Below are 25789 nucleotides of genomic sequence, written 5' to 3'. Positions count from 1 at the left end.
GATTAAGTCTTAAAAGTGATTTGTACCATTTCTTGTGACGTTATAGTTCAATATCTAAACCTGTTTAACTGTGAAAGCCTCCCCGTCATGAGATAAACAGAAGCCGCTTCTTCTACCTGCGTACAGGAATCCGGAGTGTCGTGGAGGGTCCTCAGCACGTGCTTCAGGTCAGCTCCGAGCATCAGGACTCTGAGGGATTCTTCTCCTATTTCCTGAGTAAGTTCTGGAGTAGATCTCCTCCCCTTCGTCAAATCTCTCGAGCGCTCATCTTCTGCCTTTTTCTTGATTTCCAGGCGGTTGTGAAAACACCAAAACAATCAGGAAAGATATTACAGATAGAAAGCAATTTGTAATTCTGGATAAAACCGGTATAAAAGGGATTGGTTACATTTGGCAGGTTTAGATACATGTATTCCAACGCCAAAAACTTTTTCAGAACATAAGTTTACAAAAATTGTATCGTCTAAACTTCAGGCAAGAGGTATTAGTCAAATGTTGCTTTGGTAGCTAAACCAATTATTTTTGAGGGAAGAGAACATGGTTACTGAAGAGAGAGGTGCCAGTCACTTTCCACTTCATCTCCAACCTTACAATAACCCTTGTACCTTCATCGATTCATGAAATAAAACGCAAAATTTTTAAAGTCCCTCTTAAGTCATGCAAGAAGTCGAACCTGAGAAACTGCAGGTAACGAATGAAACTGTTGCTGCTTAACCACAGCACTGATCACGTTACAGTAACTTTTGCCTTCCAATAACTATTAACCAAATTATCTTTAAAAGTCATTGCGAGGGGTCAGTGACAGAAATTCTTCGTTCATTCTCACCTTCTGTTTCGTGGCTTCGAATACAGATATCTGCTGCAATTTGGACCCTTCATTTTCGCTCCATCTGTTCAAGAGATGATAAAAAGTATGATCAGGTACATACTACGGTATCAGTTATCTTGGTCTCTTACATTTGCCATAGTATACCTGAAAATTCTGGCGTGCCCCGGAAAAAATATAACACATACGAATACTTTCAAACGTACTTGAATTTCACCAACAATTAATTGGCAGTCACGTCCCAGAAAATTTAACTCGAAAACTTTTATATCGATAATAATGAAAATTGCTAGAATAAGTTTCAATTATGTTCATATAATTACACAAAAACATCAAAATTAACAGACTTTAGAATCAGCTCTGACAGTAATCTAGATCTTTACATGTCTGCTCAACGGCAATCATGTATCATCACTTTTCCAACCCATTCCTAACTGCTTTTATATACCACCCAATAGAAAATAAATTCAAACAACCCACCCCACAATCATTTCCGTATTATTTATATCGTCAGACAAAGAAATTAAAATTATGATAAACCATACGACTAGTCCTGGCAAAACAAGTGAAAGACAGTACCAGTCTTCCAAATTCCAAGAGAACAAACCTCAAGTAATCAACAGCATGGATGAGTCGGCCCATGTACTGCGGGATGCCCTTCGCGCGACGATTCCAGTCACCTATTTTCTTGGTTGCTTCAAGTACCTATTTGAGATTATTATATTAAAATACAAAAAAATGCCTTTGTGCATATATGCATAATTGTATGAACCACTTATGATTATAATTGTTTTGATCGTGTGATTTCAGGAACAGTTGAGTCATACGTCTGGGAAAGAGAATGGGAGGAACGTCACGGGAGATCATGTATCGTTTCAAAATTGGTTTCATGAGTACGCTGATGGTACACACTCAGGCCTTTAGTACTAACATCACGTGTCTCACCAGTAAAGTCAGGTAGGAAAGAAAGATTGGTTTACTGTAGATTTTGGGCAATGAAGGAAGAGCATTTAAAATGAGTGAAGGAAGGGTCAAGATTGATTAAACTAACGAAGGAAATGAAACAAAACTACATCATGAAGTATTGCCAGTCTTAATTAAAACGCACGAGAAGTTAACTCGATTAAGATATACGTATTTACGGGAAAGAATAAAATGTTTAATAGGAAATACATTTTATCCAGAATTTCCTTATGGTTTAAAGTACAACTGGTACGCTACTGTGTGTGTGTGTGTGTGTGTGTGTGTGTGATGTAGGTGTGTGCGTTTGCGAATGATGTTTCACGAAGATGACCGTGTTACTATTATACTGAAAATGAAGTTAAAAGCTATTCTAATTTAACTTCTTGTTTTGTATGTTACTATATTCTTATTCTAATGCTTCTGTTTTACCCCAAGGAATTGATGTCATTTGGCCACATAGAGGTTATACTAAAACTAATTTATATATACATACATACACACACACACACACACACACATATATATATATAATATATATATATATATATATATATATATATATATATATATATATATATATATTCATGTGATACACAATATACATATATGATTTATATGTTATATATATATATATATATATATATATATATATATATATATATATATATATATATATTTGGATTTCTGAGCGCTATCATAAATGTAATGAAATATGCATAAGGCGCTAACTACGGGAAAACCGAGCTTAAATATACATTTACGTAACGTACAGGACGCATTTGCTACCGATCATTTCTTAAGCAACAATTCCCGATGTGAAATGAATACGAGATGACGGGACGCGGAAGATGATGATGATGATCGATCATGTAACTGGAGACTTTTCCAGGTGTGTCTTACAGACCACAATTAGTCATCGTCTCTAAAATAAGCATCTCCTTTCTCTCTCTCTCTCTCTCTCTCTCTCTCTCTCTCTCTCTCTCTCTCTCTGTCTTTCAATACATCCAAGTTGTGAAAGATATTTCAAGGTTATAGAAGAAGCTGGATTGTGGATAGCGTGATGTAGGTTGGTGAGATAAGTGTCATATTAAATATTTCATAAGAAAATATTTTATATAGTATATATATATGTGTGTGTGTGTGTGTGTGTGTGTGAGTATGTGTGCGTGTATGTGTGTCTTTGCGCGCACTTTCAGCTTAGGTCACATGACAAAAATATCCCTGATTTCATGTTTTTAATTAAAAATAAAAACAACAATAGTAACAATGATCATAAATTTGTCAATCACAGGCTTGTTGATGCTATTCACATTATAATAAAATAAATAACAGCAACTACACTGGATTTTTCGCCAAGCTGAGACCACATCCAAAAGCGCAAACAATTTTGACGCGCTGGTGACTGCAACCTCCGTCCCGTCGCTGACAGAGACCTACCTTTTCTCTCGCTTTCTGACAAACAGGCTTGTGGTTCTTCGAGTCCATCTTCCTGCAGGAGTCGGTGCAGTAACAGCAGACGAGGCAATCTATGCAAGAGACTCCCCCCAGCGTTTCGTCCCTCCCGCAGTAGCTGCAATGGGCTCGTCTCTTGCTGCTGTTGAAACATTCATCCTGAAGGAGTGGAAAAAAAACGTCAAATCAGTCAGGGTATCACATTCTGTAAGGGCTTCCGCCATCCCGGATATCCAGTAGAGCAGAATGTACAATGAATGTCGAAAACAAGGTTTGTAGCACCAGCCATCCAATACTTACCTCTTTCTAAGGATTCAGAACAATGCAGTAAAGTGGTTATATGCCACATAACACCCACCAAGATATCGCTTCTCATGCTTACTTTGTGAAAATCCTTTAGTGACGAGAGTAAATGCATCCCCATCCCATGTTCGACTGAGGTACAGGGTTAAACAAATCAGTGTACATGCAACACCCACCTAGCTACTCAGTCGCATATTTACTTTGTGGAGGTCCAGTAAAGTATAAAGTAAGAAACAGAAAGGCAGGACTCGCCCTTCACCCAGGCTGAAGGATCTCGCATTCACTCCCAAGAGATCTCTTGCCCACGTAATACATAGTTTAATTGCCCACGTAATGCATAGTTTAATGGGTGTTTTTATCATTTTACTGCTAAGCTCGGTTCCTATTAGCTTTGTTCTACACTCTGGTATTTCGTCCTTTCCTCTGTTTTTCAAATCTCTGCTTAACAAGGTTATTATTCAACGTAGGACACCTAGAATATGAGGCCTCAACATAAATCTGAGTTATTTCCTTCTTCCTCTTCTTATGGTGTATTCATAACTTACCTGTCTAACTATCTATCTATCTATGATATATTATAAATTAAATATATATATTTAATTAATATATATATTAATATATAAATTATATATATATATATATAGATATATATCTGGAAAGTGAAACTTAGTGGAGCAAAACATGAAATTATTCCAGGTGCAATTGCAAGACAGAAGGAGGATTGATAAAGTGGCCAGATAGAAAGTGAGAGGGAAAAGAAGGTATGTAATAAAAAACAGGGATGGTGAGAAGATGAACACGTATTTTGCACGAATACAAAGAGGAAAATGCAGAAAGGAAGGTTAGTGAGTAACTGGCTCTCAGGATAAAAGATGTAAGCAGAGAGGAACCGTCTTGGGAGAAAACGGTCCTGGATTGAAGGAATGAGTACTTTGGGTATTTGCTGAATTTGGAAGATGGAGGAAGTAGGAGCTGAATAACTCAAAAGCGGAAGAGCCAGTGAAAGTCTGACAAGGTTTATGACAATTACTATTGATAATGTAAGGCTGCATCCACACAATCGAACTTTGTTCGATGTGACGTCAGAAGCGGAGAGACAGCGGGCAAAGTCAGAACTTTGCCTGTCTGACTTTGCTCGCTGTTTCTCCGCTTCTGACGTCACATCGAACAAAGTTCGATCGTGTGGACGCAGCCTAAGAAGGGCTAAATATGAATAGTTGAAAAATAGGAAGATGCCAGAATTTGATGCAATTACAAGTAAGAGGCTGTTGTGTTGTGATGAAAGTACAATTGAGTGGCGAGATGAAAAATTGTTCTTTCACATGAGAATAATGGTGACAAGTGAGATGTAAGGATTATGGAACCATTACCTTTTTGAGCTTACCAGGGAAAATACGAAAAGTAAGAAACATGACAAAGTCTCACAAGGGAAGAACAGTGCAGGTTTAGATAACAAAGAGGGTGCATGGTTCAAGTGTTTGTCAACCTGTTATTTAAAAAGAAAATAGTAAAAGTGAAACAGAAATGCTGCATGTGGCACATGATGAAATTGAAGCATGCTTAAAATTTGTAGGTGTGAGAGTACTGTTTTGCTCTATGTAAAAACTGACGTGACACAAGTCTGCGTTACGTCTCCATGGTTACTTTATACTTTTAAGGGTGGAATGGTGCAAGAAGTCGGAGAAAAGACAATTCCTGTAGATGCTATGTTATGAGACAAGATAGATCACGAATGAAATGGAGTTTGCAGACGATACCATAATGATTGGAGATAGTTTGGAAGTGTTTGCTAAAGGAGGAAGTTAAGAATAAATGTGAACAAGAGTAAGGTTATGCGGGTAAATGAGAACCAGGTAGATGGAGAAGTGAATGTTATGGGTGGCGAAAGAAACATCCTTTTAATCATTTGGGAGTAAATATTTTGGATGATGGTAGAATAAGAAAATATGACAGTTATATATTTGGGGAAGCTTGCATTATGTGTGCAAATGAATGGGAATATACTTGGAACGTCTGCGACAGCCAAGGTTGGGGTGCATGACGGGGTTATTGAACTATTCTGTGTGGAAGTGAGTGTGGCTGTTGAATGGGATTGAAAGATGAAAGCTGTGGAGAGGAATTAAAAGCGTGAGAAATGTGATGATGTCAGTGGACAGGCGGATCAGAGTAGTTTGAGATGGTTTGATCAAATGGAGATTTTAAAAGCGGAGCACTGATGGCGTAAAAGGAATATTGGAAAGAAGGGACTTTAACATTTAGAAAGTCAAAGATCAGAGTGAGTGATGTCATGAATAAAAGGAAGTTCAATGTACTGCTCCCCTGCCTTCCCTGTAGGCATGGAAATTTTCTAAACGTGAACTTCGTCCATAATTCCGCGGTTTAAGTTTGAAAGTGGCAGTGATCTTCGTCCTTTCTCTTTTTTTGGAGCTACGCCTGGAAAGGGGAATGGCTGTTTGTTTGTTTGGTTGTGTGTTTATCTGTTTATATGAAAAATACGCAAAATGTTTTTGGATATTTACGAAAATTACGATATATACATAAGTATATATATATTATATAAATTGTCTGTGTGGTTTCAGCCCTAGCCCAAAGTTCATTTATTTTCTTATGTGCTCTTCTCAGTTCATTTTTATCCAAACCACTTCTCTTAATTGCTTTTACAGGGAAATTTTCATCCCTCCCTCTCCAACTCATGTCAGTCTTAACCTTTATTTCATCCAGATAATGCTCATATATACCTCTAACCATTCCTATTCTTCCCATCACATCCATCGACTTTCTCTTCCATCTGTTCCGTGCTAGCACAATCTGGCAGAATATTTTCCTGTCCCTTTTCTTTATTTCCAACAATCAAGCCTCTTCTAAGCACATTTCCACAAAAATCTTTCCATTTTCAGTTACTCCAGGAACTCCCTCCCTACCAATAATGCCATTTCCTTCCCTACCACCTACCTCTGCATTCATTACTACCTAGCCAAACCAGCCTTTTGTTATCTCCAGTCCCCACTAAATGCAGATTCGGACTCTCCCAACCATCAACACACTCTAGTATCAATTTTACTTCTGCCACATTTAACTGTACACTTCTTGAACTAACACATTTGTACTCTTTAACCCATTCTCAGAGCCTGCCTAATACAATATATTTATGTCAGCGTATGCATTAGGTCAAGGACTATGTAGGTAAGACTGAGCATGGCAGTTGCAATAGCATGCATGGTCCAGTATAGGAAAGGAATAAGAGTAAAAGGGAATGTTTTTGTGAATCTGAATATGAGCCTGAACTTATGCCTTACAGTGTGTGTGGAAACATGGTTGTGCTAGGTAATTTAAATGCAAAAGTAGATGACAGAAAAATAGCGTTTTAGCAAATATGGGGTTTTTTGAAATGGCAAGTCATATGGAAATGTTTAGAGAGGTGCCTTATCTTCGGAAAACATGATTTCTGAATAAATCCTTTTATATAATTGTTCGAGAGAGTGAAAATGGTGAGGAAAAGTGTTATAGTATGTGTTAATGAATTCATGGATGTAGAGAGAAGGCTTCATACTGTGGCTGTACAATTAAAGAATGTGAGCTTGATACGGGGGAAATGTGAACATATAATTAAAAAATGGAGTGTATGGATAATGTGAAAAATTACAGGATAGAGTCAAGGAGTAGAAATGGGTATGTTTGGTTTCAGGAGTGATGGCATTAGGAATGAGAAGTTTAGTGGAAAGCCAAAAATGTTTACGTGAAATTCAGCTTCAAGACAGAGGGGAAGATCAGATACACAAATACAGATGAATGAGGATTGAATAAGGAAGTCAAGAAGAAGGTGAGATAGAAATAAAGAGGTATACCTTACAGACCTTACAGACCTTACATCTTGTTCGGGTTGCCCCAGGTCCCTCAGTGTGAGGCACCTCTAATGTCTACCAGAGAAATGCTAGTGCATCTTCCGGTATATTTTGCATCTTCCAATCTTGGATGGTCTGGGATGCAGTTTAGATATTTGTCGAGCTTATTCTTAAACACATCTATGCTCACTCCTGTTATATTCCTCAGATGAGCTGGCAACGCATTGAATAGACGCTGCATTATCGATGCTGGTGCGTAGTGGATTAATGTCCTGTGTGCTTTCCTTATTTTTCCTGGTATAGTTTTGGGCACTATTAATCTACCTCTGCTTGCTCTTTCTGATATTTTTAGCTCCATGATGTTTTCGGCTTTTCCTTCTATCTGTTTCCATGCCTTAATTATCATGTAGCATTCTCTTCTCCTTTCTAGACTATATAATTTTAAGGATTGTAGTCTTTCCCAGTAGTCAAGGTCCTTAACTTCTTCTATTCTAGCTGTAAAGGACCTTTGTACACTCTATTTGTGCAATATCCTTTTGATAGTGTGGGTACCATATCATATTGCCATATTCAAGTGGACTACGAACATATGTTTTATAAAGCATAATCATGTGTTCAGCTTTTCTTCTTTTGAAGTGCCGTAACAACATTCCCATTTTTGCTTTACATTTTGCCAATAGAATTGCTATTTGATCATTGCATAACATGTTCCTATTCATCATCACACCAAGGTCTTTAACTGCTTCCTTATTTGTGATTGTCTCATTATTAGGTCCCCTATATGCATATAGCTTTCCTTCTCTGTCTCCATAGTTTATTGATTCAAATTTATCAGAGTTAAATACCATCCTATTTACCTCTGCCCATTCATATACTTTGTTAAGGTCTCTTTGTAGCACATTCCTATCTTCATCACAAGTAATTTCTCTACTTATTCTTGTGTCATCGGCGAAACTACTCACTACCGAGTCCTTAACATTACTGTCTATGTCTGCAATCATAATAACAAACAGTAATGCAGCTAACACCGTACCCTGTGGCACACCGGAAATTACCTTAGCTTCATCCGATTTCTCATTGTTTGCAATAACTATCTGTTTTCTGTTGTGTAAAAATTCTTTTAACCATCTTCCTACTTTATCCACTATATTATGTTTTCTAATTTTCTTCGCTAATATATTATGGTCTACCTTGTCAAAAGCTTTTGCAAAGTCTTGATAAACCACATCTGTTTCATTTCCACTTTTCATATTTTTGTATATGTTCTCACGGTGGACTAATAGTTGGGTTTGTGTACTTTTTCCGTGTACGAAACCATGTTGTCCTATATTAAACAAATTATTTTTTATTAAATGTTTCATAATATTTTTCTTCATTGCCCTTTCATACACTTTCATAATATGTGATGTTAGACTCACAGGCCTATAATTACTTGCCTCTAGTCTTGATCCACTTTTGAAAGTAGGGGTAATATATGCTAATTTGCACTCATCATAAATCATGCCTGTATTTACACTTTGTCTTAATAATATTGCAAGTGGCTTTGCGATAGAATGAACTACTTTCTTTAACAAAATAGCAGGAACACCATCAGGCCCTGCTGCAGCTCCATTTTTAATTGCATTAATAGCCTGCACAATATCAGCTTCATTAATATCTATGTCAGCTAAATATTCACTATTTTTGTCCCTTACTTCTATATCGTTATGTTCTTTATCTATTCTAGGGGTGAATTCTCTCTTATATCATTTTGCCAATATGTTGCAAATTTCCTTTTTTTCATTCATTAATCTCCCTTCAATTCTCAGAGGGCCTATTTCTATTCTTCTTTTATTCATCTTTTTCGCGTATGAGTATAATAGTTTGGAGTTTTGCTTGATATTTACTATGGTTTTTTCTTCCAAGTCCCGTTTTTCATTTTCTTTTGATTGTATAATCTTTTGTTCTGCATTTTCTATCTTACTTTTTAGTTCTATAACTTTCCATGCATTTTTTTCTTTTGCAAGACCTTTTTTCCACTTTCTGATTTTCTGGAACAAGATCCTTCTGTCTCTTGGTATGCATGACTGATGTTTACTTTTCTTCTTCGGTATATATTTATCCACTATTTTCTCTAATATTTTATATAATATCTCCGTATTTACCCTTATGTCATCACTTATGAAAATGTTATCCCAATCTTTGTTTAATTCTTCATTTATTTCTGACCATTTTTATACTTTTAATGTAGAAGTTGTATTTTCCATATCCTTCCTACTTTTTCATTTCTTGCTTATCTCGTTTTCACTTGCTTTGGAATGAACTGTTAATTCTATTTGACTTGTGGTCCTGAAATAACTCGCATTATCACATTATATCCTTCCCACTTTTTCATTTCTTGCTTATCTCTGTTTTCACTTGCTTTGGAATGGACTGTTAATTCTATGACATTGTGGTCTGAAATACTCGCATTATAAACTATTATTTCTTTAACATAACTCATCTTGTTCACAAATACTAGGTCTAAAGTATTTTCCTTTCTTGTTGGCAGGTGATTTATTTGTTGAATGTTGTATTCTAGTAGCATATCTAATAGCTTTTCGAATTGCCTCTTATCTTCTGCACTACTATTACTCTCTTTTTTATATGTATAAGTACAACCACAATCTCCTATTCGTTCTTTCCAGTCTACTAAAGGAAAGTTGAAGTCTCCAGATAGGAGAATAGTCCAGTCCTTGTGATTTCTACATATATCATCCAATTTTTCTATTATTAAGTCAAACTCTTTAGTATTAGGGGGTCTATATATTACTATGTTCATTAATTTTTCAGATTCAAATTCTACCGCTATTAGTTCAAATTCTGAGTTACTATATTTCTCATATATTTTTCCTTGTTTTTTGTCTTTCCCATATATTGCGGTTCCCCCTTGATTCCTATTTTTTCTATCTGATCTATAAGTTTGGAACCCTTTTATTTGATCATCATTCCCAGACTCTTGGGAATACCAGGTTTCACTTATATTCATTATATCTATTTTCTTTTCAATTTGGGTTAGTTCTTCTAAGTACTCTATTTTTCTTTTTGAGTTACTCGTAACTAAACCCTGCGCAATCATCACTATGATGGTTTGCGTGTCTTCTCCTTCATTTAATATGGGTAATAATAAGGATTTTCCCATGTCTCTTTCCTGTTCTGGTATGTTGTTCTTTTTTTTATTTCCGGAAATTCTGACATTAAAAAATCCAACTTTTCCATAATATTGGATCTTCCTTCATCATAATTATTCATTTTGTGTCTGAATCTGCTATTTTCTCCATATCTGCAATATCCTCTTGCATCATAAATACAGTTCTTATCTCTTGATTTGTATCTTGGAGCTGAGGCTTGGAAATTTTTTGCTGACATCACGGCATATCGCGTTGATGGCTTGGTTTTTTCTTTTACCTAATATTCTTTATTCCTCTCTTTGTTTCTTTCTTATTTTGGATTTTATTACTTGATTGATTATTTATTTGATTTTGATTCATGGCTACAGGGTGCATATATTTACATTTTTTGTCTAACTTACATCCTTTTCCTTCTTTTAGGTTTTTGCATATTTTGGATGTAGATCTCTGCAATCATCCTCATAGCCGTCTAGGTATGCACATTTACGATATATTTCATAGTTGTGACATACCTTAGGATGTTTGTAGTAACATCTTTCTCCAAATCTGCAATTCCCTCTTTTCAAAAGGTTGCAGACTTTGTCTTTTTTGTCTATTTTTTCCTCTTTCCTGTCATTGTGTAGATCTGGGTAGAGCCTCTTCGGGATTTTTTTTTGTGTTGTCATATCGTAATTTATTTTTTCGTAAGTATGCTGCTTTATTGCCTCATATGTAGTATCAATGAGTATCTCTGCATCCATACTTTTATCTTGTTCTTTGTTTTCCTTATTTTTTTCTGTCATTTCAGTTTTGTTTACTTCTCTTCCGTTTTCCTCTTCTTCTTCTTCCTCTTCCTCTTCCTCTTCTTCTTCATCCTCAACTATTTGTACATTCAATCTTGATTTGATAACATTGTCTATCCATGATAGACATGTTGAGCAAAATATTCTGGTATATTTTCTCATATCTTGCATTACCTCAGCACATTGTGGATGAGTTGGAATGTTGCATGCAGAACATTTTCTGATCAGGTTAAGAGCAAAAAGTTGAAAAAGGTGAGCAGTGACCTTAGGTCTACGTTCTTCTTCAGTAAAGTAAATGTAGAAAGAAAGAATTAGGCGCAGATGGATCTCAGGTTAAAAGATGCAAATGGAAAAGTTCTATCTGAGAAGGAAGCCTATGAATATTTTGAGGATTTGTAGAGAATGGGAGAGAAGAGAAGCATAACTGAAGGGTTAACATAAGTTTGGGAATGCTTGTAGAAACGACTGTGGAAGATATTACGAGGCAATTAAGAGGTCAAAATGGAAAGACATCATAAGCTGATGAGACTGTGTGATGCTGTAGTTCGAAGGTGAAAGTACAACCAATTCGATCACCAGTGTATGAAGTTTTATGTCTATACTGTGAAGAAGAGGCTCCAAAGAAATGAGTGACAGTATTGATTGTTCCTTTGTGTAATCGCAAGGGTGATAAAGACTACGAATTTCTTGGGTATAACATTACTTAAAATTTCCAGCTTCGAGGCTCATTATCTGTGGCCAGTTATTTTATAGGCACCCATCCTTTTTCTTATGTGTTTACTTACAGTTCTTTCCAGTAACCCTTTCCAGGGCTCCTTCCTCTTTTCTTCGTATTGCTTCAGTTTCTGCACAATACAGCAGCACTGGTATGATTGCTTTTTTGTAGACCTTAATCCTAGGTCTCAAAGGAATGCCCAAACTTTGGCAGTCTACAGAAAAGAGGTGGGAGCCCTGGAAGGGACACAGATGAGAATGTTGAGATGGGTGCTGGGAGTGTCACTGCTGCAAAGAATTGAAAGGGAACAAATAAGAAAAAAGGGCAGGTGTTTGTAAAATAACAGATAAAGCTAGGGAAAGTAGGATGGGATGAAGTGGTATGGCCATGTAGTTCGCAGGGATGAGGATGCTCTGTTTAAGAAAGCATATGAAATGGCCGTGGAGTGTAGAAGTAGAAAAGGCATGCTGCAAATGATACGGAGTGACGCTTTAGAGAGGAAAATGATGAACTAAGAAGAAGAGCAGGCTTAGTAAAGATTAAAGAGGTGATAAGAGAGTCCCAATTGAGATGGTATGGGCATGTGTTGAGGATGGATGACGAGGAGGGAGTGAAGAGGACTTGGGAGGAACCTGTTATAGGAAGAAGATCGAGAGGGAGACAGAGAATTAGATGGCAAGATAAGGTGAGGGAAGAGTTTTGGTGAAGGATGATGCCTTTGACAGAAGGCAGTGGAGTAGGCGCATCAGGCAACCGACTCCTTAATGCAGGGATAACGGTGGGGAAGACGAAGATATAGAATCGCTAGGCATAAGATACGAGCGGTCGACCCTATAGAAAATGGGTTTAAGGTTATATGAAGAAGAAGAAGAATAAGAAGAAAAAGAAGAAGAAGGTGACGATTTCTTAGTACACCTTCGAACATGTGTCGTAGGATTTAGATTGTGAAAGTAACGCCAGCTAAAGAAGGAGAGATAAGGAAGAACAAGAGCGAACGCCGTTCTGTGCGCTGCCCCGAGACTGACTCACCAGATGTCTAGCTTTATCCTTCTTCTGGCAGGCCAAGGAACAGTACAGGGCGAAACGACAACCGGAGCACCACAGTTTCCCCGGCCCGTCGCACACCCAACACCGACCTGGCCCCGAGTCCATCTGAAAGGAAGAACGGGAAAGAATTAGCCATGAAGAGGATGAATACTAATTTCAGCAAGGTGAAAAATAAGAATAGAAATTAAGGTGCCTGCTCAGTGCAGGTGTTCCTGAACCTCACTGCGACTCATTGTTGCTCTCACTTGACATTTATGCTACGTTGCATTGAAGGCAAGGATTATTATTATTATTATTATTGTTATTACTAGCTGACCTATCCGGCATTGCTGGGGAAAAAATCTGAGGAACTCAAAGAAGCTTCCCTGCACCACCTTGTCCTGACCGTTCCTTTTATCCAGAAATTACTGTACGTACTGTCCTACCCGGGAGTAACTCTGAATGGCAACCAATAAATTCTCTCTCTCTCTCTCTCTTTCTCTCCCCAACCTTCTCTGTTTCTTACCTTCTTTCTTCTCTCTAACACCCCCTCTACTCTCCCTCTCTCACTTCCTCTCCCTCTTACTCCCTTTGTCACACCCTGCCCAACCCAGACCCACTTTGGTGCCATTGATGTCTTACTCCCACAGTATTCGATAGTAAGTCACATTTAGTACGAATATCGAAAATCGAAAGTCACATTATTTACTACGTATACCGAAAATTAGGGATAATAAATCCTTTATTAAAAGTAATGGCTACTTCAGCAGCATTACACTTGTAGAGATTCTTCTCTATTTTCCGAATAGCGGCTTTTTCCGTGCTACTTAGACAGGCTAGTAGAGTGCCTATGGAGGTCATGATCAAATACAGAGTCAAAATTGGTGTATATATTTGAATTTTACAGATAAACTATGATACCATAGTTACCAAAGTCATTAACGATATATATATATATATATAATATATATATATATATATATATATATATATATATATATATATATCTTTCTTGAAGCAAGCGAGCTTTCGTCTGGAGCTGCCAGACCCGTAACATTATTAAGTCTACGGGCTGAAACAGCCCCGTTTCGGGGAAGGCGCCCCACCCCCTCCTATGCCTTTGGTTGCTTGAAACACCATTATAAACCATCTTAGGGGTCCCTATTATAACCTTGCCAAGTTTCATGCTCATCGGACCAGCCGTTTGGCCATGATTGAATGACAGATGGATGGATAGATAACGCCCATTATAGAAAGATTATTATTATTATTATTATTAAGAAAAAAGAAAATGTTATTCAAGAATTCTAATGATAACGGTAATAATAATACAACTGATAAAATCCTCGTTTCAGTGTTGCAGGAACTCGTAGTCCATCACCACTTATTCAAGGCCTACCATAAGCAGACGGTGAGGATGAAGGCAGCAGGCAAATCATTAAGAATGATGATATTATGATCACATAACAAGAAAAAAAATCAAGATTTCAACAGTAAGATCACAACATAAGAACTTTTGACAAGGCATAAAAAAGAAAATGAATTCAATAATGACCTTTTTAGGATAACAAATAGGATAAAATGTAAAAACACATTTTACAACTGGCAATAAGTGCCTCTCCTTTTGTTTGCATGAAAGACAGAGTTGTAAGGGTTTTGCAAAATGTTGACAGCCATATTTTATCATGACACCCCGTTGGCACAGACCTTTCTCTCCCTCTCTCCATTCATGTGTCCTGAAGTCACACTGGCAAATACCAGAGGTCTTTCATTTCCTTCGGCCAGTAGTTCAGGTATTTTATATCCTCTCCTGTGAATTAGGTCTTTCATCTCCTCCCCTGAGATGACCTAATGTTACACAGACCAGAAGCAGAGGTTTGCTATTACTTCATTGGAGTGCCATAATGTCACACTGCTAGTACTAAAGGTCTTTCAGATCTAAGGTGCTCCCGTGTCCCACTGTTCAAAACCATAGGTCTTTTGTGACCTTGACTGAGGTGCCTCCCAGAGCCAGAGGCAATTTATTCCCTTCAGTGAGGTGTCCCAGTGTCGCTCTCCTCAATACCAGAGGCCTTTCATTCCCTTCAGTGAGGTGCTCCTGTTTGACTCTTCCGGGCACCTCCGATCCTTCATCTCCTGAGACATGCCCCAGTGTCACTCTGCCAGTACTATAGGTCATGCGTTCCCTTCACTGAGATGGCCCTCTCATTCTGCCATGACTAAAGGTTTATCAGTACTTCTTTGTGGTGTCCCAAAGTCACATCACCCAGTACCAGAGGGTTTTCATGAGTTCTCCATTCCCTTCGTATCACTCCGGCTCCCGTTATTCACACTGCCCACTACCCGAAGGTTCACATTCACCTTAGCAGAAAACCCCCAGGGTCACACTGCCCAGTGCCTGAAGTTCCTCATTCCCTTCGGGGAAGTCCTTGGGATTTGCACCGCACTTTACCAAAAGTCTCTCACTCCCTTTCACAAAGAACTGTAAAACATCATTCCGGGAAGAGTTAAGGCTGCATTAATGTTTTATGGCTTTACGAACTTCTGCTTTGATTTTTAACGAAGTTTCTCAATTGCCATATACTTATGCATTTGGTTATTTGTCTAATTTCATATTTTCATATGAATATTAACCACTCAGTTTTGGCTCAGCGCATCACTGGTATTGATCAAAGTGAAAAGTCAAACATGTAATTTGGAGAAATAATATGCAGCATGAGGAAGTGAAATCAAGTGAGAAAAATATAGTTCAAATAAATAAATCAAACTTATATTAAAAATTGAAAAAAGGGAGTTCATGACGTGGCTGTATTAATTATGAAAATTCTTGCTGAACATCAGGGAATCGATGACGCTAAAGGACGCCGAGTGATGGAAGGGCATTATTTGGTTGCGTTTATAGCAACGATATATTAAGATTTTTTTTTTTTTTAAGTTTTCTGTAAAAGGTCTATGAATGCGTAATAAAGTTTATAGTATAAGGCTTAAAGATACAAGAAGGGAATCCAAATAAAATCCCAGTAGGGAGGTAGTGCCGTCAGTGCACCTCACGTTGTACACAGCAGGCATCACTAAAAAGTGCTAGCACCGTTCCCTACGTCCCTCTCTGCACCCACTTTTTGGCCTTTTACTTTACCTCCATTATTACATCCTTTCTTCAGCCTTGCTGTTCAGCCGCTCTGACTAATATCTCTCAGTGCAAACTGTGGGGTTGTCTCCCAGTTCCCCCGATATATCGTTGTAATTCATCTTTATTTTCTGGCTCTCCGTATCCAGCAATCCACCCACTCCAACTTCCTCTCTTCGCTGTCTGAAGTTCTGAGTGACCGAGAGTGTCCCAGTGCTCGGCTTGACAGCCTGAATTTCAAAAAATCAAATCACATCACGAAGTAAAATGTGAATTCCCTGGCAGGACAACAAAACAACCATAAAGACTCTAACGGAGCTACGGTAGGTTTGCTTACGCTTGAATGATCGGAATTCAAACAAATGTGTGACTACATGCAATATCATTAAAAAAAGGCCCACTTTATCAAACAGTTTAAGTTCGGCTACGAAATTTCGTACAGAACAGGTTTTGGATTAGGCTAACGATGTGGCATTTGGATTCAGACGTAGTTTTCAACATACCATCTCATGAACTCGAGCTGTATTCGTAATAAGCCACGTTACTTTGTGTTTTTTTCACATTCCTGTAATTACGTAGTGCTCATACATGGAACGCAGACAGCAGACAATTACGTGCAAAGAAAAACTACCTGGTATTGTAAAAGCCAACACAATAAAATGTGTTCAGACGATGCCGTATACTGTACGAGTATATTTCTTAAAGTGCAGAAATCCTAAAAGTGAGAAGTTCTTCTGACTTGCTCTATGGGAAAGAGTGCGAATCATGGATAATAATAGACTCAAAATAACAGAGGACCCGGGTTAAATCCAATGCTGGGCGGAGCTGTAAGGGCACGTTCCGTTTAAGAACACCAGGCAACTCATCTTAGTGAATTCTGCATCTAGTTATTAGGTAACTACAGTTAGTGGCAGTGAGGTCGGAGAGAGAGATGGATGGAGCTAGCAACATGAGCCGAAAGAAAAAAAAAGATGGCCGGGATTGGAAAGAGTACGCGACCTCACGAAGCCAGGTTTATCCAAAAAAAGAGCGAAGAATTTGAGAGGTTAAGAGGGCATTGTGGCTATTAACATTTTACAATTACATTTATGCTTTTATGTGTGTGTTTAAATTTACATGCACACGGTCACTGTCATATTCATGACCTTAGTTACTGGACCATGTTAGAACCTTGCAAATCATTAGAACCTCATACATCCACTCTTGAGGTTCATCAGCATTGCAATAAACTTCCTACATACAAACACGTACACAAACGTGCGTGTGCTACACACTTGTATATGTATATATATATATATACTGTATGTATATAATACATGTACATATATGTATATAATATATATATGTACGTATATATATATATATATATATATATATATATATACCTATTATATAATATATAATTATACCTAAATATACATACACACACACGCACGCACACACACACACACACACACACACACACATATATATATATATATATATATATATATATATATATATATATATATATAATTTCTTTACAGGCGGCAGTGCCGGAAGGCATCGGGTCACCCTTCTGCTTTTCATCTAGTGAAGGTTCCTGGCGTCACGCCCTGCCTAGTCCTGGGTGTTTAGTAGGCCTATGTGCCGGCAGTGTCCATCTTTTCTTGGTGGTCACCGGGCTTCCTTTCTTCTTAGACCATTCCATTTTTTCCCTGCTCTTATTCAAGGGTGAACAGAGAGATCAATTTAATGCCCTGTTCATTCCAGGACAAAAAGAAATAAGGACAAAACATCTGAAGGATAAGATGGAGTCTAACCCTGAAGTAGGCAGCAGATAAGATTCTCTCTCTATCTCGGCCTTCTTGATCGCCCATACCATCCTTTTTAACGTTTGTCACTTTTTGCGAATAAATTGGCACTGACTTAAGTAAATTACAAAATATTATGAGTGTGGGTGTAATACTAATCTGCTACACAAGTTTTCAAAATCATAAACCGAAATGGATAGGGAAAATCCACTGTTATTCGAAACCGGAACAGTTCTCACCAATGCCTGTCTTACCTTTCCCTGTAGTTTTGACGAGGCGCTTTGGGCTAAGAAACCTTACGGGCCACCCAACCCATCATGTACTGAGGTAGTCTTCGTTTTGGCAGAATCGGACTAGGCTGAAAGTCTGTTGAAAATTATTTCATTGATAGATTTGCACTTCTTCGAAGGTTTGCAAGAGGAATTGCCTCGTTGTGTTTGGTAATTCTCTGACTCTTAAAATGTCAAGGGAACTTCAGCCTGCTCCTTGGTCCTTTAATCTGCCTCTGTAGCAGATTCAGGCAACTCGATTCTTCGGTTATTCTTTCCTTTCTCCCTCTTTGACCATTTCTTCTTCAGGTAGGCCAATCTCTTGAGATCTTTGATCTCTGTTAACTAGTGTCTATAAATCCTCTCGCCAAAATCTTTTTTAAAGAGCATCAAAGTATAAGTTATTTAAAAATTTTCCCCTAAATCCCAGAGCTCGACTAAAATAATTAGTTTTTTTCCAACAGAATTTTTCATAAAGAAATTAGTAAATACATGAAATTAGTAAATACACGAGATCTCTGTAAAGATCTTTAGGAGGGTCCCGAAGAATATAATTTGCTACTAACTTCTTTTGTTTTGAGGCCGCCAAGAAGGTGTAATTTGCTACAGACAGACTAAAGGAAGGTATAGATTCACTGACGCCACATTATTTATCGTGTACTTTGACTTGTCTCGCAAATGATCACCTCATTTTTTTCGACTGTGAATTTTAATCTAATTCCAAAAGAAATGTCACGAAAATATCTTTTTTTTTTTCGAAAAGGATATCAATTAATGCGTTTACTATTCAGTGCTCAGGAGAAGTCATAACAACTCTTGAATAAATTCTAAATGTTAATTTACGTTTCTGGGAAAAATTGTTGTTGTGTTATGATCCAATGTTTTGATAACCTTCAAAGAGGCCGAATGTCTTTTCCACCGCGTGTAATCTTAGTTGCCGAAAGAAATGACCAGTGAGGGAACACTGAGAAGATCCTATGATGAAATCCTGTTTCATCTGAAGAGGACTCTTGGTCGTATTTGAAGGTTGTGGTTAGATGCTACTTTCTTTCTTTCTTTCTTTCACAAAGATACGGAGGTCTTCCCATGTCAGGTGGTCTTGAGAAATAACGAGTTCTGGTGTTGCACTTGGAATATCTTTATCTTGTCTTGTGGGGTCAGTGTTTTTAGTACTTTCTTTATGATTTGGAAGTCTTTTGCAGTTCATAGGTCTAGAAAAAAATATGTTGTGATATTGCACTTACGTTTTGAGAAATAAAACGCGTAAAATATTGTTTTTCCAGTCCGTAATCACTCACTGAACGTAATCCTCCTGCGGAAGTAACAGAAGTAAAGGCCGCCAAAAAACACCAAGAACATCACGACTAAAAACGTGTACATCATTAGCATAGACATTTTAACCTTATTTTATCGTTTCCCTTAATCTAATTCTTTTTCAGTGGTACTGATCTCCAATATTTTCCCGCCGATTACACGCTGCAAACAGTCACGCAATGGGGAAACTCGTTTTCCAACTCGACAGCCCTCCAGGTCGTAGAAGAACTGATTGTCTGAATGCATAATTCCTTGGCAATAAGTGCGTTTGTGCGTGATTCTCTGGCGATCGGTGACCAGACCGCCAATCACAAGTTTGCTGAAGAAGAGTATTTGACTCCAGAAGCTGCGGTTTCAGCCTCTTCGTCACACCGACCTGCGAGAAGGGATCATCTGTCTCCCAATAAAACCCTCCCACCACTTCTGGCTTACAGCGACGCGCTAGCGCGAACGCACGACGCGCCCGTCCCTTCAAGGAAGACTTTCAGAAGCTCTGTCATACCTTCCATCACTGTCAGGTCCTGCTGCATTGGACGGATGTCATCCCTGGAAGGTGATGAAGGACGATAAGCGACGCTGGAGAATTGCCAGCATCCACTGCGAGATCCAGTGGTGAACCACAGGTTGTTGGTGAGAACAGAACTGGCCTGAAACGGTTTCAGATTACGCCGCCTCTGGGTATAAAATACCTTTACCTTCTCTCTCTCTCTCTCTCTCTCTCTCTCTCTCACACACACACAACACACACACACACACACACACACACACACACACACACATATATATATATATATATATATATATATATATATATATATATATATATATATATACTATACTTGTAAAGTACTTCTGCTGAACGGCTGTCATGTCAGTCTGAGGTCACGGAAGGAAAACTCAGATCACAAGACCTTGTTTACACGAGGATTTAATGGTAAAAAAAAATCCTTAACTATTCTAATCCAAATTACAATTTTCCTTCGTTCATTTAACTATCTCTTTCCATTAACTTGGATGTTTCCCTGTAACATCATCAGATTGGGCAATTCAGAGATGAGCATTAAATGCAATGCAATCTTCATGCAACTGGGATTTTAGGCGCTTCGCTGACATTCTTTTTGTATCTCTTGGGAAAACTGTTTTCATTATTATTCCCACTTCTTTGTTGATGCAGTTACGATCATATAAACGACGCAGTTTCCTTAAGAATTCAAAAAGTCTTCAACTCCGTATGAATATACATAAGGATAGATTTCTTGTCATTCATATGTTTTGTTAATCGCAGAAATAAAGAGGATTTACAAATTGCTTCCTCAGAGAACGTAAATAATGAAGATGTACATATGACACTTACTTTTAATGTATACTTCGGGAATGTCAACATTTTGAAGGTAAATATGTGGGTAAGAGGGGAGGGCTAAAATAAATGTCGAATGTTTTTTTCTCTTTCTTTTTAGGTAAAACTGCTAAACAATAACAGCACCAGCTGTAATAACTGGTGAGCGAATTTGCAACTGTTCGTATGATAGAAACGATGAATGTTATCAGGAGGCAAGTTGGTGGGTACATCAAGGCTGGAAGGTGAGCTGGTGAATGTGAATACCATTGGTGGAAAAATAGAAGCGAATCATTCTCTCGGGAAATTAATGTTTAATTAAGATGATGAAATCAAGACGGTCGGAATCCAAGTACGTAAGGCAAAGAAAACGCGGGAACTGGGAAATGTCTACCCAGGGATTGCTGAGCCAACTGTATGCCATGAAAATGATGTCTGGTTGTTTAATTCGAGTGCAAGAAAACTATATCTAGTATGTGTAGAGTTGGGAGATTTGAAACCCTGTAAAGTGACGAGATGAGGAGATTTGTTGAAACAAAAACACAGAGGAAACAGAGATAGATCAAAGTATTTTTGGGCTGTTGGGTCATGTAGAGGAGTGAGGAGATGAGTGAGTCGAAAGGTAGGTGGATAAAAGTATACAACAACAAATCTCTAGCGGAAGAAGACAGAAACCATCAGCAGTATGATGGTGAATAGTTGTTCATGGAGGCACATCTGATGTTAATGAACTAAATAGGACAAAGTCTGTAGGCTTATCGATCATGAATCACGACGGCAGGAAGAGCGGGAATGAAGCAGATTATGTAAATAAATGAAAAACGGACGTGTGAGCTTTGGGGAGTCTTTTCCAGGTAAGCAGAATGAAAGCAGTAGTAGGAGGAAAAGTTAATGAAGCATATTATTTAAATGTGAACACTGAACCCGGAGAAATGTATGGATGAAGTTTAGTTTTTTTATAGCAATAACTTTCTAGGCAAACCCAATCCAAAACGGAAGTTTTAGGATGATCATTTGAAATAAGTTAAACATACAGAAAGAAGAACAACACTATTGCAAACCAAACCAAACCTTTTATGATTTCCTCCAGTTTTGCCATGAGAATGATGGAAGTCTCACTGCAATGTTCGAAGACTGTGTTAAGCTCCGGAGAGAGAGAGAGAGAGAGAGAGAGAGAGAGAGAGAGAGAGAGAGAGAGAGAGAGTTGGAGTATTTCCTTATTCAGTTTACTTAAATCGATGTTTTTCCAAGAATAGATGGCATATATATATACATACGTGTATACACACCCATATATATATTATATATGTATACACACACACACACATGTATTATCATTGTCTGCATGCGTGTTCAGGCTGTGTGGCCACCTTCCCGCTTGATTTGCGTCGTCAAACATAGTCATTTTGATGTTATTTTATAGTGTTACATCGCACAGTCAATGACCTTTAACTCAATCGAACGTCTCGCGAGAACAGACAGAGAAACGATTTTTTTTTTTCTGATATCAGCAATCCCAGGGAACTTCAGTTCATGAGTCACGCCATTGACCAGAACCTATAAGAACTAGCATCCACCTGAGAAGCATCAGTTGAAACTACTTACATCCCATAGTTGAACACTTCTTTTGCAATAGAATTGTTGGGAAGGAGCTTATTTACCTGCCTTCGACGGACTGGAGGCGTTGTATGGGACCTGCACCACAGCTAAAGAGAGACTGCCCTGCCCTCCTTTCGGGACAGAAAGCCTACCCTACCGTATCCTGACTTGCTCCTACCAGTTCGGCCCTGCAATACATTGAGGGGGACAATGAGACCTCCAACCTACCAACGCGTGACTTCGTAGATCAATTATTCCTGATTCGTGAACGATTCACGTTAGATCTTTTGCGAGTGCCCTGTGACGGTAGGTATGTCATTGTTACTCCCCGTATTTGAAATGTTCCTTCTGATCCTGCGTTTCAACTTTATTGTCTTCCTTCCTTCAGTGGAGGTGGTCTTTCCTCTTCTCGCTCTTGTTTACTTTGGCTTTGGGTAGGGTATGAATGAAGACTTGGGTTTGCCCGTCTTATTGTCTCCTACATATGAGGTGTAAAAAAGTTTGCCTTTTATTAGAAACATTCTCTTTGACCATTTTGACTGTTCAGTGAACATCCTTGAATTTAATTGTAAGATTAATGGCGATTTTCAATTCTGCTTTCTATTCTGTGAATGCATAATGATTTCGGTTTTTTGTAAAATAAGAACGGGCGCTGTATAGCAAATGTTATAAAGTCAGGACATGCTAATTGCAATATAAATAAAACAAAAATAACACTGTCTTTGTCACATTCCAGTTGTTTTTTTCACCAATGGCAGATAAAAATGTTGTAAACTCTTAAAGTACCATATGTGGTCAAGGTTCCTTTGTGAATTTCTTCATGGGATTTTTTCGATTTATTCTCAAAGGTCTGCCTTAAGTTCTCTTTTTAACAATGTGGCCGATGGAAGGGACACTATATCGCACTTGTAGCGCAGGCCCGATGAAAAGAAAGGAATGAAAAGTAAAAGAAGTGGGCTTAACCTCTTAAAAATGATTAGCCCCATCGTTAAGAGTGAAAGATTGCACGAATCAGAAAATAAGGAAGCAGAAGGAGACTTCCAAAACCTGGCAGAAGAGGAAAAGAAAAAGTCAAAGGTTTATTATTACCGAAAGTAAATTTAGGGAGGCTGTTGTCAAATGGGTAGTAAGTCTCAAAGGGTCAAACTCCCACTTGTAGGCCACTTGGTGTATGTGCCACTAATTAGACTTCGCACTCTGCCCCGACCCTTGTTACTTTAAAGGGTCTTCGCTTGTTGTTTTTGATTAAACAGGCCTTATGCCAGAACGGGTTCTTGCTTATAGAGCTGCCCGTATAGGGCAAAGGGCCTTCGGAGTAGTTACATTTAATCTAACTCCAACCCCTGCCGCCTAAGAGGGCTTGGCAACTGGTTCCCCTAAAGGAGCATCAGGGCTTCCTGCAGCAGTACATTTACATTATCGTATTATAATCCACTTCAGCTTTTATCTTCTCCCTCTCCTCTCTCTCTCTCTCTCTCTCTCTCTCTCTCTCTCTCTCTCTCTCTTAGGGTACAAGGCTACTTCCATCTTGGTTTCCCTAACCAACGTCTCTCCATATGGCATCATGGCGCACTGATATTTCACTATAATTATAGCTCACACAATGAGGGACCCACGTTCGATTTTCGAGCCAGATGAGAAGATAAGAGGAGTGTGTTTCTCAAAGCTCAGTACGGCTCTGCTGACCTAAGGAATGAATCAGGTGTACCTTGTTATGGTGGAGACAGTGAGAAAATTCCAGACAGTTGTGTTTATTATTTCATCAAAATGAATACCTTCAAAATTAGAGGACCTCGACGAAGTACTCTTCATCCTGTTTGGTTGAAACCATTCACGAGATACTCGAATGCTCTCCGTCTGTGTCCTGGTAGAGGGCACTGTGTGAATGACCTACGGTTCTTTGCAGCGTCCCCTAGGCCCCTGGCTGCGACTCCTTATATTCCTTTTACTATGCCTCCGTTCACATTCTCTTTCTTCCATCTTACTTTCCACCCTCTCTTAACAATTGTTTCACGGTAGAACTACAGGGTTTTCGTCATGTTACACCTTTAAAACCTTTTTATTTTCTATTTCTCTGTCAGTGGTAAATGACCTTATAGGTCCCAGTGCCTGGCCTCTGGCCTAAATTTTATATTCCATGCCATTACGTCTGTGTATGCGTGTGTTTGTGCCTCTGCGTCCTTCCTGGAACCCCGCCATCTTTCCCCTCCAACCCCGACCGCAAAATCTAAGATTATCGTCCAAGACGTCATGTGATATCATTTCACTACAATGTTCTTCCGACATCAATAAGATCTCTTTAAAGGAATCCGTTTTTTTTTTTTTTTCTAGTAACACAGACGGAGAGAAGAATCGTTCTTCTTTGTTGACTAATACTACAGAACAAAATGATATTGTAGGCTACATCGAAATGTATTGGGAATCTTTTCATTGGTCCATCGCATTTTGTGAGAATTTCTGAAAAAAGTTGGTAATCATAATTGTTCTCAATTTGCCTCTCAGAGGACTAATTTTTAAGTTTTTTTATACAGGAATTATTTAGGTTCATTGTTTAATGTACTAAAATTTACTCACATCAAAACCTCCTTTTTTTTTTAAGCACTCGTTTCTTAATCTATGCTTTTCATAACAATGGCCTGTTTGCTGTAATACCTACTTTTTATAAAGCCAGCAGTTATGTAGTTAATCTTTATGCTTGTTTATGAATTTATTTATTTATTTTTTATAAGACGTATGGAATGTAACGATACTGTACCTTTTCTCCTTTCTTTTACTGTGATAATGTCTTGAGCATCAGACGAAAGCTCTGCCTCCTCCACTTTTCCTGCGAGTGTATTTGAAGTTTTTAGATGCCATGGAACTATTGTGGAACTGGAAGAATTTAATCTGTCAATTTTCCCTGGTTTTGATGCACGTCGTCTTTTCATCTTCCGTATATACAATTCACTTGTCATTAATTTTTATCTAATTCAATGTAGGAAAATTATGCTATATCATATTCGTTTGTTAAACTCCTTAAAACGCACATTGCTGAGAAAATGTCTTCCAGAATTCACGTTATACGTTATCACTTCATAACACTACCTTATTCGAACATTTTATATTAGCAGACAACTGCAAGTGCAATGCAGAGATGTGCTCAAAATACAAGGAGGCGGTACCCACAGCCGGTACTTCAGCCACTTATGAAGCGTTGTTGTGGTGTTAACGATCATATGGATGGAGAGTAAACACAGCCCGTATGTCAGCAATTAGAAACTATCGTTTTACTTTTTTATGCCAAAAGGCAGTCT

The 25789-nt window shown here is 38.2% G+C and overlaps 1 protein-coding gene across 5 annotated transcripts in view; it reads right to left on the bottom strand.

The window, feature by feature from the left end:
• The window catches only part of LOC135201017 (uncharacterized), a 42652-nt gene extending 19964 nt beyond the window's left edge, over positions 1-22688 (bottom strand). The window contains exons 1-7 of one of the 5 annotated variants that reach the window (XM_064229838.1): positions 19649-20037; positions 18233-18621; positions 13062-13184; positions 3227-3400; positions 1434-1531; positions 827-890; positions 117-281 (exon numbers count right to left, since the gene is read on the bottom strand). In XM_064229838.1, the coding sequence (XP_064085908.1) occupies positions 117-281; positions 827-890; positions 1434-1531; positions 3227-3400; positions 13062-13184 (624 nt within the window). In that variant the 5' untranslated portion in view covers positions 18233-18621; positions 19649-20037. Of the gene's footprint in view, positions 1-116; positions 282-826; positions 891-1433; positions 1532-3226; positions 3401-13061; positions 13185-18232; positions 20039-20063; positions 20172-22558 lie in introns of those variants that run through there. The other 4 variants (XM_064229840.1, XM_064229839.1, XM_064229837.1 and 1 more) reach the window with 4 other exon arrangements.
• Positions 22689-25789: the final 3101 nt, after the last annotated feature.

The sequence above is a fragment of the Macrobrachium nipponense genome, chromosome 27, assembly GCF_015104395.2.
Source record: "Macrobrachium nipponense isolate FS-2020 chromosome 27, ASM1510439v2, whole genome shotgun sequence".
Classification (NCBI taxonomy): Eukaryota; Metazoa; Arthropoda; class Malacostraca; order Decapoda; family Palaemonidae; genus Macrobrachium; species Macrobrachium nipponense.
This window is presented reverse-complemented; position numbering and strand designations above follow the sequence as displayed.